This window comes from Lepisma saccharinum, chromosome 1, assembly GCF_977018435.1.
Source record: "Lepisma saccharinum chromosome 1, izLepSacc3.1, whole genome shotgun sequence".
Taxonomy (NCBI): Eukaryota; Metazoa; Arthropoda; class Insecta; order Zygentoma; family Lepismatidae; genus Lepisma; species Lepisma saccharinum.
The window spans coordinates 118,322,582-118,341,778 of NC_139229.1; the positions used below are offsets into that span (position 1 = coordinate 118,322,582).

A 19,197-nucleotide genomic window follows, 5' to 3' on the forward strand; every position below is an offset into this window, starting at 1 on the left:
GGGAGAGATGAAGAAGAAGAAGAAGAGACGGAGAGGAGAAGTATGGGTGTTCTGCTTCTGACTCGTAGCACTTCCTGGGTTACACTTTAGGATACAATTTTCGGTTCCTTTAAACTCAACGCTATTATGAAAATTGTAGGAAATTAAGTAGCAATCCGAAATTCAGTAGAAAGTTCAATTTATCTGTGGTTCAATATACAAATATACCCATCAGAATTTCATTTCATAACATAATATCTAAAGAAATTGATTTTTTAAAGAAAAACTTATTCAATAAACTTTAAAGTACTTCGATTCCCGTCAACAGTATAATAGCGGGTTCATAGGACTTATAATTCCCTACATGTGTGCATGTGTATGCGTTGACAGACTCCTTTGGTGATGGTCAAACTTATATATTATACGTATATCATTCGACCAAAGCCGTAGAGTTAGGCAACACACATAACACCACGCAGCGAAGTGAATTATTTCAAGCTCTAGGTGTTTCATTTTGGATAAATACAACAGTGACCAACTTAAAAGAGCTACTTTCCTTCTCCTTCCGCCCATGATTTTGAGTATTGATTGATTGATTTGCTTTATTTTACTTCGCTTTTTGTGCCACTTTTGACTAATTTGCGAAGATGGGGATGAGTGATGATATGATGAAATTGATGAATGGACAGTCACAAACAACCATGCCCAGGCCGGGATTCGAACCCGGGACCTCTGGCGTCGTAGCGCGATGTTCGAGTATGCGGTTATTCGTAGTCATGTATAATAATTAATTCTACAGTTATATTGGGCTCCACGTACTTGCTGTGTTACCCGGCTCCACTTGCTAAGCAGTACGCCTCTGGAGAAGAGGGAGGGGTGAATGGGAGGCAGATAAGAAAAGTAAAGTCATGTACGAAAAGGAGAAAGAGAGATGAAAAGAGGAAGTCGAACAAAGAAGAGAGGGGATGGAAGCAAAGGCATACAGAGAGAATGCGGGGGAGGGGATATAGAGACAAGCAAGGAGAAATATAGAGTAACACATTCACACGCAGGGGTAGGAGGAGAGAGAGATAGACAATGACAAAGAGAGACGAAGAGATTGACACTGGAGGAATTATTTTGAAACTCCTGGACAGTCTTATTTTGCAACTAAATCGGATAATCCGGGACAAGTAACATCTCCATTCTGTCCACATCTGATCGTCACATACAATATTGTATCATTTGTTAGCTTGTGAGCGTGTGTTCGTGTAACAGTGGTATAGCTCTTTAGAAATACTGTAAATGTAAAAGTAACTTACCTTTTGATAAGGTAGTTTACCTTTTCACTACCTAAATTTTGTGATTAATAAATTTCTGCGAAATTATTTCCAAGTTTCGAAAACAATTCTAAATGCAATTAAATCGGTGTTTCAAGTTTAAATAACACATCATGCACTTACAAAGAGAGAGTCTTACCGTCATGACATCCAACGTATGTTATCCCGAATATCACTGAAACCGTAATCAAAACGTATTGCTTCATTTTAGTGAAAACTGAGGTAGACCAATAATCTGAATATCAATTAATCTAACTTGACACATTCATAGGACTATGTTTGCCTTCATCGAGTAGTTACGACAGTGTACGCATTGATGTTAAATATCATTTGAAGAAATGTTTCAAAACACCGCCAGAAACAATATATGTTTACACCTCCAAAGTGTTCAGTATGCACAAGCTTGTATTGTGAAGAATAGAATTTTCGTATTAACTGATCTTATTTACTAATCGTCGTCGTGTTTTTCTTAGCAAAAAGATGAATGGATATTATCTTTGATTCGGTTGAAATATTATGAACAAATGTGAACTTCGTTAATTCTAAATTACTCTAGAAGGGCGTACCACGTGTGTTCATGTTTACAAGTTTCTATGATTAGCTCCGAGAATAGAAGTGCCAGCCTCCCCGATACTATTGATTGCCATGTACGGATCCTGGGTTCCATTCCCGGTGAAGGCACGTTGCATAGTAAAATAGTTCTGGTGTCACTGTATACACACTCCCGATTATACTCTATGAACATGAAGTGGAGCTAAATCAAAATTTTGGAAATAGAAACATTGTCTGGGATATTCTAAGATTTATTAACTGACATAATTGAAGTCGCTTATTTGTTCTTGTAGTTTAACTATGAACGAGAAATTGTGGAACGATGGAAGGAAGGAAACGTCGAAATGGGAGAAAAAAGTACATGCCATTCTTTGAAACAGAGCAGCTTATATATATATTCTGCTCGCTGTGATGTGATGGGATCTTGTACTTGCTAAGCATGAGCTTATATCAGAAGAACAATAGCACGTAAGGCACTGTGTCGTTGTAACCGTTTATAAAACATTCACAGTAAACATTACATTATAATGGAACTCTTGCACAAAGATGAACACATTCGAACTTCATTAAGGGCCAACCTATTGTATTTCTGGTAATGTTTCCTCTCAGAGACTCTTACTATTTACAACAATATATTCAATTTAGATTTACAAGGGTGGTTTTCCACAGCAAGACATTTCATAATGGTTATAAAAGCGGAACATACACAGTTACTTATTCTGCTTATTGCATCTGCTGTTGGACATGATCGTAAGTTGTAACTTCTACTCTATGGAACAGAACATTCGTAAAACAAATAATTATTCTTGTGCATGTAACAGCACAGCTTTATCACAACAACATTCTTTAACTATAAAACAGCTGGTGTTAAAGAATCGTAGAAGTTTTCCGTTTTTTTTTTATGGAACAAAATTATTCTTAAAATAACTGAAAAAGTAGAAAATTTGTGATTGAAAGCTAAACTACTACAAGTTAAGGTATTACAAGTTAGGGCTATTTTACGGTGTTCGGCCCTACAGATAAATAATACGTACAGTACAGTCACGGACACTCCTGGGTTGTAACAAATTTATTGAAAGTCAATGAGATTATTACAACCCAGAAGTGTCCGTCACAGTACAATTTTTTTTACGCTATCTTAAAGACGGCTAAACTTTTAATCTAGTCTATGAGTGACCGCCCCTCGATCTGTACCTTCTTCTCCCTGTCTTTCCCATTCGTCCTTACATCTCTTTCTAATTCTCTTTCTCTGTCCCTGTCTACAACACTCTTTATCTCCCCTTCCCTGTCTATAACACTTGTCCTCTCTCTTTCAGTTCCTTTGTTCTGGTGTCCCCCCCAATCTCTACTTTCCTTGCTTGTACTTCAATTCTCGCCATCTCTCTCTCTCCTTCCGTGTTCTCTTTCTTTCTCTCTTCCCTCTCTCCTTGATTTGTGTCTATATTTTTTCTCCTGTCTATTCTTCTCTATCTCTCTGCAGTGTCTCTCCCTCTTTTTCCATTTCTTTTTTCCTTCTTCCCATACCTCTTTTTCCATTTCTTTTTTCCTTCTTCCCATACGTAATTTTTTGTCTCTTTTCCATAGAATAGTTTGTTTCTTTGGGATTCTCCCAGATTTTGTATCGGTACATTTCTATTTTCCTGTCTGCATTTCCTTTAATTTTTCTCCTTTCTGTCCCCTGTCTTCTCACTTCTCCAAATTCGCTACCAGGATTCAAGGAGAGTATCGGTTATATCGACAATTAAATTTGAAGTACTTCCGAATGAAAGGTATTGGCTCATATTATTGAGTTCTACTGAAAGTTCTCTTAAAATTGCAGTTGAAAGGAATGTGTTTTGTTTGTACATTTTGTTATTGAGAAATTATTGGCGATGTATCTTGTTATAGCTGCTAGATATGCTTACGTCCAGCCAGAATTGCACGTCTACGAGAACAGGACTGGATACTACTTCCATCTCGAACGAGTGGGATGGCTTGAAGCGTCCTCGATATGCATGGCAAATGGTAGCAGACTTGCCCGCATTGACGACATGAAGAAAGCCCTTTTCATTGCCGAAATTCTGGCCGACTCTCGGCACGGTAAGAAATATTCTACTTTTCGCTGTTTTCTTAACGCACACACAGCGTTCTTTCGTCAGAAGGAAATAAAAACTTTCGATATTCTTCAAACGTTAGTTTTATTTGGTGGCACAAGTTAGAAGCAACCTTATATGAGCAAATCAAATTTAGTTTCTCATAATATTTACCAAAAAAAAGGGAAGGACTATGCAACCTTCGTAATTCTCTGGAAGAGAAATATACTTGTGTATGGCATATTGTTGGCCCCAAAGAATTAAGAACGCGCACCCCCTTCCCTCCCATACACATTTATATACATATTATAATTATATACACACACAATTTGATTAAATATTTCCAGAATCTTATTAATATTTTCTGATTTTGGAATATCTTAAGAGTGTTTTCACTTATGATGAAACTGAAGTGTATCAAATCAAATTTCAGCCCAATAGGATTAGTTTAAATGGTGCCTCAAAGCCATAAATAACAAAATACGAGCCTAAACTATTCTAGACGTATGAACAACTGTACAATTCGACTCCGTACAAAATAATATTTATTTTCGCAATGTAGAGTTTGAAGATGTTTGGCTTGGGGCACGTCTGAGAAACAACAGCTGGGTTTGGGTTCAAGACAGAGGAGGGATTCCTACGAAAACAGGGGAGAATGGATTTCCACCATGGCTGAAGGGAAAAGCACAACAATCAACCCAGAAGAACTGTCTGGTTATGGACCGGAAGAGCCACAGTGAACCAATGTTTGTTGAAATAACTTGCAGAATGCCACGGCATTTTGTTTGCGAAAAATCAAGTAAGTAACTAATTAAGCGTGAGCATATTAAAATAATTTACTGAATATTGTTTACCACCGAAGATCGTTGTAGTTAATGTTAAGGACGCTCTTTAATAATTTCTTGCATTTATAAAATATATTCGACTCTTTTTTGGGTTAATTGCGACAATGAGAAAATAAATGAAAAACAAACATAATGAAGCAGTAACCCAAGAAACTTTGGAGGTTTGAATAACATATTAGGCTACAATTTATTACTGAAAGTTCAATTTTCATTATTGTCATTAATGTATATACACAACACTTTGAAAAAAATCACTGTGTATTATGGATGGATGTATATCATGGAAATGTGTATAACTTTGGATTCTGTTTTGTCAGTTCAGTTTAGACCTACAACGGAAGGACTGATGGACAAATGGAAAGAAGATTTCTTTAGAGAAAAAAGATACGTTTACTACTACTACCGAACAGACTTCTATAATTCCGTCGCTCTTTGCACTATGTACCACAAGAGTCTGGCGAACGTTGTTGACATAGAACTTGCTACTCACATGAACCAATTTATGTACAAAACCAGACCAGGTAGGTTGATATAAGTTCTTCTTTACTATAATTTTAGTGTTTGCTTACATACAACTTAAATAGCAACAATTAATATATTTCCAGAACCTTATATGCTTAAAACACAACTTACTAATATCCACATGATTTACCAGTTCCAAGAAATATAAATATTGGTAATACCGTATTATGTATATAATTTCAGAATTTGATCGTGTGTGGATCAATGGCATTGTTGATGACGGTAGATTTGTGTGGATGTCGACAAACGAACTTATTACTAACAAAACGGAAGGGGTTGAATTTCCCCCGTGGTTATATCCTGTACCACGCCCTAAGAGGGATTGTTTGCTTCTGGATAGCCACAACCAACCGTATTTCTTAGACGACATTTGCACGAGACAGCACTTCTTCGTTTGTGAAGAAGGTAAGTATAAGAATTTTCTGCCTACAAAATTTCCATCGCTTTGAAGACATACGCAATATTGATACAAGATCAAGTGATGTCATGTTAGTAGGGTTATAGCCTATTAACTAACCTTATATTGTCATTTCCGATACATGGAACGTAAAGCTCTATAAATACAGTTGTATTCATTTTTGTTCACTTTTCATTAGGGGACTATTTTTTGTGATGTTTTCAGAAAAGTCTATAATTAGAACGTTAACTAAATACGGACATGTGAAATAAGAAAAACATATTATTTGGAGAACAGAACTGCCCATAATGCCTCCCCGATAGCGTAGTGGTAACGTCGTCGCCCTGTAATCAAGGCGTCCCTGATTCGATTCCCGATGGAATCACATAGTGGTTCATATCCTGATTTAAACTGTAGGTCCAGTCTCGATTAACCTTTCTGTGAATAAAGTGGACTTAAAATCAAATATGAAAGAACTGCCCATAAATGGCAAATTCTACATTTATTTCAATATTCATTATCTTACTGCATATATACGTATATGTGTGTGTGTGTGTGTGTGACATGAATGGTGCCCAAATAAATGTACCCAAATTATGCACCAGCTGCCTTAAGCACAGCTTCAACTTATTCGATAATTTCCTGGTTATTGCCTTTTCTCTCAACTGCGGAGACCAATCAGAGGCTAGCAGATCATGTCAGCGGAGCGCCTGGAGAGAACCGAATGAAAGACGAGGTGAAGTACATCTTTTTCTCCTCTCCCAAGACCTGGAAAGATGCATCCAATCATTGCCTTAAGATCGGAGCCAAGCTCTTGTCCTTTGATGAGTCCAGCACGAAGGATAATATCAACTGGATAATGGAGAACATGGCGGAACTAGTAACTGGTAAGCAACACACGAAACAAGTTCTTTATCTAGACTCGTCATAGGATAATAGGACAATTATGTTAAGCTTCATTTTTATCAGCAGTAACCTTTCAGGTAAGGTCTATTCGCCGACCGACGTACGTTAGTGGTCCCAGGCTTGAATCCCGGCCTAAGCATGGGTGTTCTTTGTGATCGTCCCTTAATTAATTTCATTATTTCATCATATCGTCACTCATTAACATCTTCGAAAATTAGCCAAAAGTGGCACAAGAAGCGAAGTAAAATAAAGCAAATCAATCAATCTCTAATCACTCATCCTCATCTTCGCGATTAGACAAAAGTGGCAGAAAACACAACTAAAATAAATCAAATCAATCAATCGAGGTAAGATCTATTCGTCCGTCTATCCGTTTGTCAACTATCGCTATATCAGGTAAAAATTGAAGTTTTGGGTGAAAGAAAGTCATTCTCATGGATATATCCAAGGGAAGGCCATTGAAAATCAGTGATGAAAAAAGTTTATTTGGCTTATTCCTTTTCACGGTTTCAAATAATTCAAGATAAAGAAGCATTGTCACATTGTCGAAGTATAGTATATTCCTTGCTCTCCATGAGAAAGTGTTGTTTGACTCCCTGGAAACAAAGTCGTTTAGCCAACCGCCTGGAATAATTTTGTTTTACCCTCCTCCCCCGGAAGAAAGTCTGGGTGCGTTCATTGTCATGCTACATAAATTATCTGTATCGGTAGATTTAAATATCTGTTTCATAAATATCCCCTCCCTCTCTCTCTCTCTCTCTCTAATGTATGTATAAAATAACTTTATACTCTCCCCAAATCCAAAACGCCCCTGTATCACTGAATCGATGTCGAGAACCATGACTATGATTTTTCAATAGTACACAATCAACAGAGGCTCTAGACGCATAAAAATTGACAGGCTTGTATACAGTAAACGCCAATAAAAATGGGACACCTAGATCCTGAAAAGCCTAAGAAGCCGAGGTGGTTTAATTGATGTCGACCTCTGTGGCGGAGTGGTTATCACACGGTGCTACGACGCCAGGGGTCCCGGCTAGGACATCTTTTGTGTTTGTCCGCAAAGAGAAAACCGAAAATATAGTAAAAATTGATATGTGTAAAAGTTGAGAAAAATAGTGAATAACGAGGGATACTACCGCATAGGGGTTTTTCTTTAAAAAAAGAATAAATAAATAAATCGGTAGTGCGTCTGACTGCCGCGCGAAAACTCAGGTTCGATTCCCGGGGTGGGTGATCTAAGGTCGGAATTTTTCCGGCCTTGTCCCCACATAAAGTGGGTCTGTGGCTCACCCAGTCTCAAATCAATGGTTGCGGGGTGGGAGGAGGTAAAGGCGGCCGGAACGTCGTTCTGATCACTTCACCTCCAAAATGGCCGAGATCGAGAATATGTGAGACCCTACCTCTACATCCCTTAAATGTGCCTTCATGGCACGGTGCTATATGCACGGGGAACTTTACTTTTTTCCTTTTTTACCTTACCTAGATTCTGAAATATACTCTCTATTCCTTGCAAGGCGTTATGTGTCAAAATTTACTATTAAAATCGCTGCTGACTTAGGCAACACACATGACTCCTTGCAGGGAAGCAAGTTTTTCAGGATCTAGGTGTCCCATCTTTTTTATTTGCCGGTACACAGTTCAAACAACTGGCCAATTGAAACAAGTTACACATATGGTAACTCCAAGAATAAATTTTCAACCAACAGTAGTATCATCATAATTACCATCATCATTGATTATGTTTCAGAAATGCACCACACGTGGGTGGATGGAGTCCGCTACGAGAATGAAGACTGGAAATGGGCGGGGAGTGGGAATGCCATCCCCAAGGGAGACCCGGCCATCAAGTTGGACACCTCTGATGACGCGGGACCCCACCTGTGTCTCAACATGGACAGACTGGACCATGACCAGTCTCTGTTCTTCGGGATAAATTGCAACAGCAAGCAAGGCTTCATCTGCACGCAGTCAGGTAACCAACACTAGTTTAACAATGTACAGTGTCGTAATTAGATTCTTTAATTTGAGTAGCTTTTCTACCATTTTTGGCCAATCGCGACGATGAAGATGAATGATTGATTGATTCATTTGGTTTATTTTACTTCGCTTTTCTGCCACATTTGGCTAATCGCGAATATGATAATGAATGAGTGATGAAACTAATGAAGGATATCCATACCCAGGCCGAGATTCGAACCCGGGTCTCCTGGCGTCGTAGCTCGCTGTGCTAACCTCTCCGCCACGGGTACTGGCGAAGATGAATGACGATTTGATGAAACTACAATCATAAACATGGCCAAGTAGTCTTTATCCACACAGAACACTATATTTTCACCATAATTGGACATTAGACTGTTGTAGTCAATGAATGAATAAATAAATAAATAAAATAAATATTACTGTAGATTTATAAAGGAATAAAAGAGACTGTAAAATTATGCTAATATTTATTAATTAATAGATTACCGAATGTTTTCTTTTAAATATGAACACTTTAAAATACTCAGAACGAATGAGGACTTCAGTTCCAAAATGAAGTTTTATTTTATTTCACTATAGTTCATAATGTTATAAAGACAAGCCCCTAGATTATATCTTCTATCCTTGAATTTTACTGTGTTTATATCAATTTCATATTTCATGTAAATTATAATGCATTATGAGAGTATCTCTTTATATTTTGTTTTGTTCGTGGTGGTTCAGATCTGAAACATTGAGTGTAAAAATATTATTTGTACGTTGTAATATTTGAAACTTTGTACTCATGTAGGTAATTTTTGTATTGGATACTTACGTCTGACATTGTATGTTACTCTTTCAATCGTACTTGTATTATTATTTTAATGTTTTTGTTTTTAGTAACTATACTTTCTTTTGTGTACATTTACAATGTACTTTAGCGTCGACATACTTTATGTTTATGTTTATCAGAAAATATGTAACACTATAATTGAGCATTCGCCTGTTGTGTTCAGATAAATAAATAAATAAATAAATAAACACCTCTCTAAAATTTTCACAATCGTCCATTTTATGATCATTTTTATTATAATCCAACATAATAAACAAAAGTTTATATTTGCACCATCTAGCTGTGTAGCAGTGGCAGTTTTAGCAAATAATTTTCGGTTTGAACATTAAATTGTTTTATTTAATATCATTCTGCATAGTATTTCAAGTGGACGGTGTTCAGTAATTTTATTATGATTTTATATTTTACAGCTGAATACGAGTTTCAAACACGGTCTGGATTAATTGGGGCAAGAATGGAACCAGATTCAACTACAAATCCACCAGATCAGTCTTTGCAATATTCCGACCGTTCCTACGTGATCAAATATAAAAAGGTATCGTTCGACAAGGCTCACAAAATCTGCAACAATTCCAAAATGGCCCTTGCGACGTTTGACGATATGGACTTGCTCCGTTTCATAATAAGCAACCAAAGACAGAGTAAGTGGTTGATCCCTGTGAATAAATGTAAAGAAATAGAAAAAATGTGATGTTATCATCATACTATTAGTATGCTAATTACACTGTCCAACAAAATTGAAGTTTTTGTCTGTTAAAAGAGAAGTTGGGGGTGATTCTAATTGAATTTGATGTGCTGATTTCAAATCTAATTACAGAATTTATCCATCACCCAAGAAATTTGAGTAACAGGGTACATACAAAATATCAGGTACATACAAATCTTATATAGCCTTATAGTGATACGATGCAATATTATTTACAATGGCATATCTAGAATGTCTTCGAACTTGATTTTCGGCTGTACTTTGCATGAGGAACATCTCTTTTTAGTGTCCAGCAATAATCTGCCAACATATTTGGAGTCCATTTTCCCTGGTAGACCCTTTCCATTTCACAAATTTCCTGGTGGAAACGTTCTCCATGTTCGTCGCTCATTGTCCCAAGGTATTGCGGGAAGAAACGAGGTGGGAGTCTAAAAAGTGTATCTTCAGAGACATATTACACCCCAGAGCATGATAGTTCTGAATCAAATTACTGACAAGTTTTCGGTAATTTTCTGACTTGTTGTTTCTGAGCAAATTTATGCGAACTTCCTTGAAAGATTGCCAAGCAGCCAATTCCAGCTCATTTAGGTTCTTTTCAAAATCATTATTAGAGCCCGGAAGTTCAGGCATTTATTTTCGTTAAAATAGGCAGGCAAAAAGGCATTTATAATGTGGAAAATAGGCACTAAAAATGAAAAAAAAGGTAAAATAAACCGAAAAAAGGCACATTTGGAAGTCGCTTACTTTTATCTATAATTTCTGGCAACATGTTAAAATCTACATTGGGAAGAGCATTTCAATTTTCTCCGTCTTGATTGCACATAACTACAAGGTGTTTTTTTAATTACACAACATTCATTGATAGTAGTCTGCCAGAGATAATGTTTTTCATAATAGAAAATGATCTTTCTACTTCGACAGAAGTTATTGGAGCATACATAAAACAAGCTAATGTATCTGGACGCATTTCGGTAACAGCATTTTCACCTTTTAGAATATCACAAATTGTTTTCAATTGTTTCAAGTCCTCATTTGCACTCACTACCCGCTTGCACTTCCGCAACAGCTGACCCCTTTTCTCCTGGCACTTCCATCATCTGCTGCATAGATTCCTCGTACATTTTCATGGATGCTACAAGGTGTTTTTTTTTAAGTTCTGTAATTGTAATTGTCTCTGGGAATGCACCATAATGTGCAAAAATAAACTTGAATAGCACAGGAGTTTTTCACTTCACGAATTGAAGCCGCTTCATTTTCTGGAAGAGCATCTATCACCTCACTGATTTTTTCAATGTTGTTAGCATAATATATAGCTGCTGATATCCAGGTTCCCCATCTGGTCACGACTGGTTGCGGAGGTAAACTAAGCTCAGATGCAACTTCCTTAAATTTTCGGGTTCGAGAGGGAGATTTCGAAATCAACCTGTCCACTTCAGCAGTCAATCATGCACAAGGAAATGTTAACCGAAAGGCAATATCCTAACTCAGCATGAAATACATTTTTCTCACACTTTTCTCCTTCAGCAATGTTGAAACATGCATGAGTTCAATACAGAAGGTTGTTCAGGATCTCTGGTGACGATTTTGAAAGCGGCTGGCGGCGCTGCTATCAACGTCAGTCCGTCCAAACAGTGCATGCTGAGTCACGTCAGTATCGAGAACGCGTGTGCAGAGTGTTGTGCCATTTACCTACAACGATGCCGAAGAAAATTGAACCATACTGGGAGGACTACATAACAGTCCTTTCCGATGCTAAATATAGCTATTCGGCAATCAAAGGAATGTGCAAGAAGCGTGGTTTTGTGATATCAAAGAACGGGATCGGTGCGGTATTGAACAAAAAAGGCAAAGGCCGACTGGGCCTAATTCCACAGGGGAAGAAACAGGCAAATCCACGAGCAGCTATGAGTGGTACACTGGACATAGTGAGAAAAGTGAAGGCCCTTGTGTCAGGTGGTAACCCTGCCACCCAAAGGAGTATCGCACGTAAGTTGGGAATGTCTGTGTCAACAGTGAACACCATAATCAAGAAGGACCTGCAACTAGAAATGCGGCATAAGCGGCGAGTTCACAAGCTGTTGCCTCGTCACATTGCGGAACGTCGCACGAACGCTAGAAAGCTCTATGAAACCTATCTTGCAGGGGAGAGATGGAAAAATGTGGTAACATTAGACGAAGCATATGTCTACCTTAGTGACTGTCACAAACCCCGTGCGATTTACTACCGCCCTCGCGACAAAAACAATTATCAAACATTGTACCGAGAATGCCAGGAAAGTTTTCCACGGGGTTTCATGATCATCGCTGGATACTGCTATAATGGCAAGCTAGCAATTCGCCGTGTAGCTAAGAATGTGAAGGTGAACTCCACGTACTATCAGGATGAGGTTTTAACACCCATTTATAACATAGATATCCTGGCACTGTATGGGGGGGCCAAAAACCAGGTCTGGGTGCACCAAGATAAAGCATTCAGCCATACCTCCCGTTCGACTCGTCTGTTCTTACAGCGAATGGAGGTGGAAACTGGCATCCGTGCAATTCCTTACAGCGACATTCCGGTTAAGGCACCAGATGGGTCACCCATGGACTTCTGTGCATTTGGACTCCTAAAACTGGCCTTAGGAAAGAGACGTCCACTCCCTCTCAATGGCCTCTGGAAAGCCTGTCAGGAGGAGTGGGAAAAGTTGGACATGATAACTCTTCGGGAAAGTCTGTTGCAATGGAAATTACGTTGTCGGGCTATAGCGCGGAATGCTGGTTTTCCAATTGAGCATGATCGTTGGTGGCGACATGGGTTTTCATGAACTTATCACCCTTCCAACATTGTCCTCAGAGATCCCGAACGACCTTCCGTATTACTTAAATATGGCGAAAATTATTCACATAATAAACGAAAGAAAAATAAATGCCAACAACGTTTTTTGGGAGAAAAATAATTTATATACACATTTTTTTTTAAAAAAATGGTCAAATTTAATTGAAAAAGGCAAAAAAAGGCATTATAAATAATAATAGGCAGTGGGGTCCCAAATAGGCAAAATAGGCAAAATGAAAAGGCTTCCAAAACATTCTAAACAACATGAGAAACGTATATCCGGAAATTTTTTATCAATATATGCAGTAGATAAAAAGAGGCATTTTGCCAAACTTCCGGGCTCTAATCATTATCTTTCATTAGTTTCCTGACTTGAGGGTCAACAAATATTCCCTCTTTTAGTTTCGCCTCAGTAATTCGCGAAAACCTCTCTTTGAATAACATAAAACCACTACCCTCGCGGTCCATTCCTTTTACAAAATTCTTCATCAGATCAAGCTTTATGTGGAGAGAAGGCAGTAAGATTTTGTCTGAACGTACAAGTGGTGGATGAACAAAATTCTCCTGTCCTGCGATGAGTGACTCTCTCTTCGGCCAGTTCTTTTTAACATAATGATTCTTTTCTATCTCTGCTGTCCCATTTACACAGGAAACAGAAAAATTTGGTGTAACCTAGTTGCAATCCTAAGAAGATAGCAATAACTTTAAAATCTCCACATATCTGCCAAGAGTATTTATAGTACTGGATATGTGTTAATAACAGTTTCATGTTTTCATAACATTCCTTCATGCCCCAGGAATATGCTACGGGAATGCATGGATAATTAACTCAATTGTGCAGTAGCACTCCTTTCAAACTTGTTTTCGGAGAGTCTAAAAACAAACGCCATTCTTCACTTTTATGGACAACACCCAGTGACTCTAATAGACCATCGATGTTACAAAGAAAACAAGGTGATTATCTTCAGCATACATATCTACAAAGTCTTTTTGGCGTTTCCGGAAAAAAGTAACTAGTGTCACTCACCAACAAATGCCATCCTTTTAATCGCGATGCAAGCAGTTCTGCTTTACCATTACTTAACTCTAGATTTCGAACTAAATTGTTAAGACCCTCTTGAGTTATTAAGTGAGGTTCAGCTGTTGAAACACTCCCCACAAAATCAGGATCATTATGCAATTCGCTACATTTGTTAGGAACACTTTCACTTTCTTCCGTTATACTTATGTGATCTGGTAGAGCAGGTATAGTAACTCCAGGTCCATGAGGCACCGGTCGAGTTGATGATTCTAGTGATGGATATTTCACTGTTTGCCTTGATTTCGAATTTATCCCATATATATTTGTGAAGCAAAAATAGCAGTCTGTTTTATGGACCTTAGGTTCCCGTCATATAATAGGAATTCCAAAAGGCATATGACGAGATCATTTCAGCCAACCACTCAAATGCGTTACACAGTTCGCACAACAGATATCAGGGGCCAATTTCTTGTTTTCGTCTATGTTATTGTCAAAGTAACACTCATAAGCTTTTCTTACACGAGGAGTAAATGTTCTCCTATTTGCTTTTTAAGGTCAACTCACCACAGATATAACACAAATTGTTCCTGTCGTTTACGCAACATCTTGACATGATTCTTTCTGCCTTTGCTTCGAAACACTCACTGGAACTGAAGAACACTCAGGAGCATAGGCGTAGCTAGGAGGTGTGCCGGGTGTGCCTAGGCACACCCTAATGGGCTGCTTTATCAAAGAGAATTAAAGACAGATATTTCAATAAAAGAGAAAATAAGCGGCAGTTTGTAAGAAGTTAAAAATGTCATTACTTGGTATAAACGTGTGCATTATCGCTAATGAAACGAGTGTAGTTTTTCGATATTTTGATGTCATTGGAGAAAGAAGATATTTACTGCATTCTACTCTGTACAACAGCGCTTTTCTTCTATACTGTCACAAGCTTCACGTGTGAGAGATAGCTTTCTCCAAGCTTTCCCAAGTTAAAACTAAATTAAGAGCAACTCAGAAGCAGGATAGATTGGAAGCCCTGCTCTTGCTATTTGTGGAACAGGAAATGTCTATTGATGTAAATGAAGTTATTGATGAGTTTAAGAACATTGTACATTTTGACAGACATCTCTTGTTATAGATGACGTGTATTTTGATGTATTTTTTTTTGTAACATTTAACGATAACGACAACGATGAAAGTAAAGCGACAGAAGCAAATGAAAGAGAGAAAGAGATAGAAACAAATGAAGAAAGAGGAGGGAAATGAAAGATAGAAGCAGAGGGAGAAAGAGAGAAAAAGAAGATATATATATATTTATATATATGGGAAAGAAGAAAGAGACAAAGAAGATAGTAGAGAGACAAGGGCTGAGTCGATACCGATGTATCGGTATCGGTAAGTATCGGTTGATATTTTCGCACCGACACTAGCCGATACCAGTGTTTTTAAGTCGCTAGAAGCGCGGCCAAAACAAAAAATTGTTCCTTTTCAAAGGTTCGTTCACCTTTTCCAACTTACCTTTAGTTTAGAAGGAAAAAAATAGTAAGTACGTGACACAAAGATCCATACGCAGATCAAACACACGTGCAAATCAAGCGTAACGTGAAATTATCTCCATAGGAGTTCCCTGCTTCTGTTTAGTTCTCTTCGAAATCTACCAGGCTTTGTTCGTACAGGTGCGGTCTCGTGTAACAATAACCCCAATGACGTCCCGAAAGCCGACGATGCACCTGTTGGTGATACTTCCACTTTCTTTGGTGCTTGCGGACATCTCTCTCTTTAGAGACTTCCCGCAGTCAAAAAGGCCATCACCCATGAAAGTGGTGGACTTGTCTCAGACACAGTACATAACATTTTCCTGGAAATTCAAATACCTGGGCTAATCCAACTTTTCCATTCCAACGTTAGACTTTTGTTTGTCCCGACCTGGATAACTGGGTTTCAGCAGACACAGGGAACGCGGCAAGGGAATAATTTCCTTTGAACGACAGTTGATGGCAGTTACTTTCTGGTAAGTGTAGTGATAGGTTTGGATTTCCTTCCACGCCAAGCGATAGAACTATGCATTTTTTTAAAAAAAGATATTTGCCGAAAGTATATACCAAAAGCAAAGTCACGTCGGAAATGACTGTTCTGAAGTAAATCGCCTGATATTAAAGCAAGAGACTGGTAAGTTTTCATTCTCTCCTTACATTTCGTTTACTAATTTTTATTCTCTTTGTAAAAGGACAAGAAAGATACAAGATACTGTTAGTTTTAGACGTTGTGTTTGGGGTTGGTAAGTCGCCAATTATTCTTGTGTTCACGGATGATTTAATGTTAGTTTGGGAAGAGAGATCCCTTACGTTTAGAGGAACTTCAAGAGGCATGATCTCATTTTTCAAAATGGGGGTGGGGGATGGGGAACGACGACGACACGATTATCTCGCTCTTAGCTTCTCTTAATATTTTCTCGCATTTTAAAACATCTGATCGATTGTCACTTATCTAAAAAGTACTGTAAAGTTGAGATGCATCGTTGCAACAGAGCATCGTTTGCTGGGTTAATTTATTCATCGCCCCTCATCAGAGATGCATACGTATAAAATGTAATAATAATAATTACACACACACACACACACACACACATATGTATGTATGTATGTATGTATGTATGTATGTATGTGTGTGTGTGTATATATATATATATATATATATGTTTTTATATAAATATATATATGTATGTATGTATGTATGTATATATATAATATAACCTTTGTTATTTTAAATTGGAATTATACAAGTATCGGCATCGGTATCGGTTCAAAGTGGTATCGGCTCAGCCCTAAGAGAGACAGAAACAAATGAAGAAAGTGGAGGGGTAGAAAGTCAAAAGTAGAAGGAGAGAAAGCTAAAGAATGAGAGAAAAAAGAGAGCAAGTAATAAAGCAGTGAAAGAAACAGGACAAAAGAGAAAAAGAAAGTAAGAGTTATAATAAATACAGAAAGGGAGAAGGAAATGAAACAAATCAAGAAAGTGATAGGAAACGGAAAGAGGAATAAAGAGATAGAGACGTAAACAGAGGTAGAAAGATATATGGAATAAAAGAGAGAAGCAGAGGGAAAAACCGAGCAAGTAAGATAGGAAGATGGAAAGAGAGAAAAAGAAACACAAAGTTTCAATACAAACTTAGACGTAAATTATTTATCTGAATCTTTAAGATAATTAACACCGAAATAGCCATTTTCTTTCTAAATTTATTTATGCTTTGTTCGTTTCTTGACATACTTTAAATCTAGCCGATGCAGCCATTTGGATTGGAGGTAAGCTGGTCAACGGGCGGTGGACATCGTTGGATCACAAGACTCTCATTACGAAGAAACGAACATCCGCAGGATACCCGCCGTTCCTCCATGTAATACCCAGGGCAGGACATGACTGTCTGTCCTTGGAGCAAACAGACTCTGGACATCCAAGGTTCACGGACAGCATATGCACTGCCAGGAATTACTTCGTGTGTGAGAGCAAGTAAGTATGCATTGAGAAACTGAAGGATAATATAATAATACCATAAATAATAAAGGCGTTAAGAAAGGGCTAACGAGACACATTTATGTAAAAAAGTAAAAAATACAGCGGTAAAAAGAGTTGAAAAGCTATTAGTAAAGTTCATTCAGATGTTTATTTTAATTTGCAAAAAAAAAACATATTTTTCTTGGCTATGCACAGAGGTGTAGATGCAACTGATGTAAATCTGAAGGACATGCGACAATATGAAGTTAGAAATCTTGATTTCTATTGTATAAAGCTTGCAATCCATCAAAACAACCTAATCGCCAAAAGTTAAATTGACAGCGATTATAAAAAACAGATAACGGATATTCTCTTCTAATTTGATACTATCTAGGTACAATGATATTGTAAGTTAAATTTTCAAATTTATTTACTTATTTATTTAATTTTTAATTTATAATTCTTTTTCCAGAAATTAGATCATCGATCTGAGTGACTGACAACAAGCAAGGAGAAGATGAAAGATCAAATTAACCTATGTGAACGTTTGGGGACTTTTGTGCAGTTAGATATTGAACTTCTATGTTTTATTATTGTTTTGTTAGTGGCGTATATCAATTAGTATGTTATATTTTGTAAATACCAGTGAACTTTATATATTTCATTGGCAAATACAGAAAATACGTAGCATTCAGTGCTTGTTGATATTCGAAGTTCTAGTGATGTTAAAAAGTATTTAAAATATGTAATAGACCCATGAATGAACGATAACACATAATTTCCCGTCGTATTAGCAAGTTTTCAAATATGAATGGAGATATTTATCCCGTGAGTAACTAATGTGTGTGTGTGTGTGTGTGTGTGTGTATGTATATATATAAGGATCATCCGAAAACAAGCCAATTTGTTATTAAGAGCTTTCGAAATAGCAAACATTATTCTAAAAGATATCCGAAAGAATGTGATTTTCCACTAGCAGCCAGTTTATACTACTTTTGTTAAAGCATTAATGTTTATGCATCACTAGCCATATTTAAAGACGTACAGTAGAACGCATAAGTATTACCAAAACAAATTGTTCATCACCACTTTTATTCTATTTGTTTTACGTAATGAGAGATTGAAGAATTGAAACAAAATAACAAAATGCCAAAGAAGTCGCTGACAATATCTGCACAAGCATAAAAAAATACCTTTCTTAAAAGCGCATAGAATGCAAGAAAAAAATTAATGAAAATAGTCACGAACAATTTGCCTAGCAATACTTGTCCGTTGCACTGTACACATCTCAATAAATACGTTTTTTTTTTTCTATTTTTCCATTTGTGAGAGGATTGTGAATTGTGCAATATACAGGGTGACTGGTAATTAGATGTATTCCCTGAAAGGGGTTAAAGTAGAGCCACATGACAAGACACCGGTAAACTCGCAAGAAAAGCTCAGGGAGAGGATCTCAACAGCTGGTCAACACATCAAGGACACCATCACATCACGAGTTAAGAGACCAAATGTTCGTAAAACCCTGCATGCCTGCATTCGTAACGGAGGTGCCCACTTTGATCAAGAAGTGTAATGTTCTTTAATTGTATTGTTCATTGATTCCATTCACATGAAGATGAATGAAATATTATTTCTTGTACACAAATATGAATGTTAGCAACATTCGTACCTTGTTGGATAGCTGATGACACAAGGAAGTAATTTAAGTAATTTGTACGCTTCGTGTCATACCATTTTTGTTATTAATATGTTGCCAAGTAAACTA

General features: G+C 37.3%; 3 protein-coding genes across 6 annotated transcripts in view; 2 read left to right on the plus strand and 1 right to left on the minus strand.

Moving 5' to 3' along the window:
* Positions 1 to 1,591, minus strand: part of LOC146000114 (uncharacterized) — a 47,618-nt gene extending 46,027 nt beyond the window's left edge. For all 4 annotated transcript variants that reach the window (XR_014443477.1, XR_014443478.1, XM_083137472.1 and 1 more), the window contains exon 1: positions 1,438 to 1,591. Coding sequence is in view for 2 of the 4 variants with exons in the window: in XM_083137472.1 (XP_082993598.1) it covers positions 1,438 to 1,504 (67 nt within the window). In the remaining 2 variants the exon portion in view is untranslated. The remainder of the gene's footprint in view (positions 1 to 1,437) is intronic.
* Positions 1,592 to 2,481: 890 nt separating this feature from the next.
* Positions 2,482 to 5,738, plus strand: LOC146000155 (uncharacterized). The gene is made up of 5 exons (XM_083137499.1): positions 2,482 to 2,600; positions 3,738 to 3,929; positions 4,485 to 4,721; positions 5,085 to 5,288; positions 5,473 to 5,738. Exons 1-5 carry the CDS (start codon positions 2,534 to 2,536, stop codon positions 5,736 to 5,738), a joined length of 966 nt encoding a protein of 321 aa, XP_082993625.1. The 5' UTR covers positions 2,482 to 2,533.
* A 481-nt stretch (positions 5,739 to 6,219) lies between these two features.
* On the plus strand, positions 6,220 to 18,184 carry LOC146000148 (uncharacterized). Its single transcript, XM_083137490.1, has 5 exons — positions 6,220 to 6,573; positions 8,343 to 8,567; positions 9,818 to 10,048; positions 17,219 to 17,447; positions 17,905 to 18,184. Exons 1-5 carry the CDS (start codon positions 6,270 to 6,272, stop codon positions 17,909 to 17,911), a joined length of 996 nt encoding a protein of 331 aa, XP_082993616.1. The 5' UTR covers positions 6,220 to 6,269; the 3' UTR covers positions 17,912 to 18,184.
* The last annotated feature ends 1,013 nt before the right edge of the window (positions 18,185 to 19,197 follow it).

Excerpts from the sequence above, each read along its gene's own strand:
- LOC146000155 (XM_083137499.1), top strand. The coding sequence starts at position 2,534 with ATGGTTATAAAAGCGGAACATACACAGTTACTTATTCTGCTTATTGCA. Across the intron at positions 2,601-3,737 it reads ATCTGCTGTTGGACATGATC|CTGCTAGATATGCTTACGTC; the intron begins GTAAGTTGTAAC and ends ATCTTGTTATAG. Across the intron at positions 5,289-5,472 it reads TATGTACAAAACCAGACCAG|AATTTGATCGTGTGTGGATC; the intron begins GTAGGTTGATAT and ends ATATAATTTCAG.
- LOC146000148 (XM_083137490.1), top strand. The coding sequence starts at position 6,270 with ATGTACCCAAATTATGCACCAGCTGCCTTAAGCACAGCTTCAACTTAT. Across the intron at positions 6,574-8,342 it reads CATGGCGGAACTAGTAACTG|AAATGCACCACACGTGGGTG; the intron begins GTAAGCAACACA and ends ATTATGTTTCAG. Across the intron at positions 8,568-9,817 it reads CTTCATCTGCACGCAGTCAG|CTGAATACGAGTTTCAAACA; the intron begins GTAACCAACACT and ends TATATTTTACAG.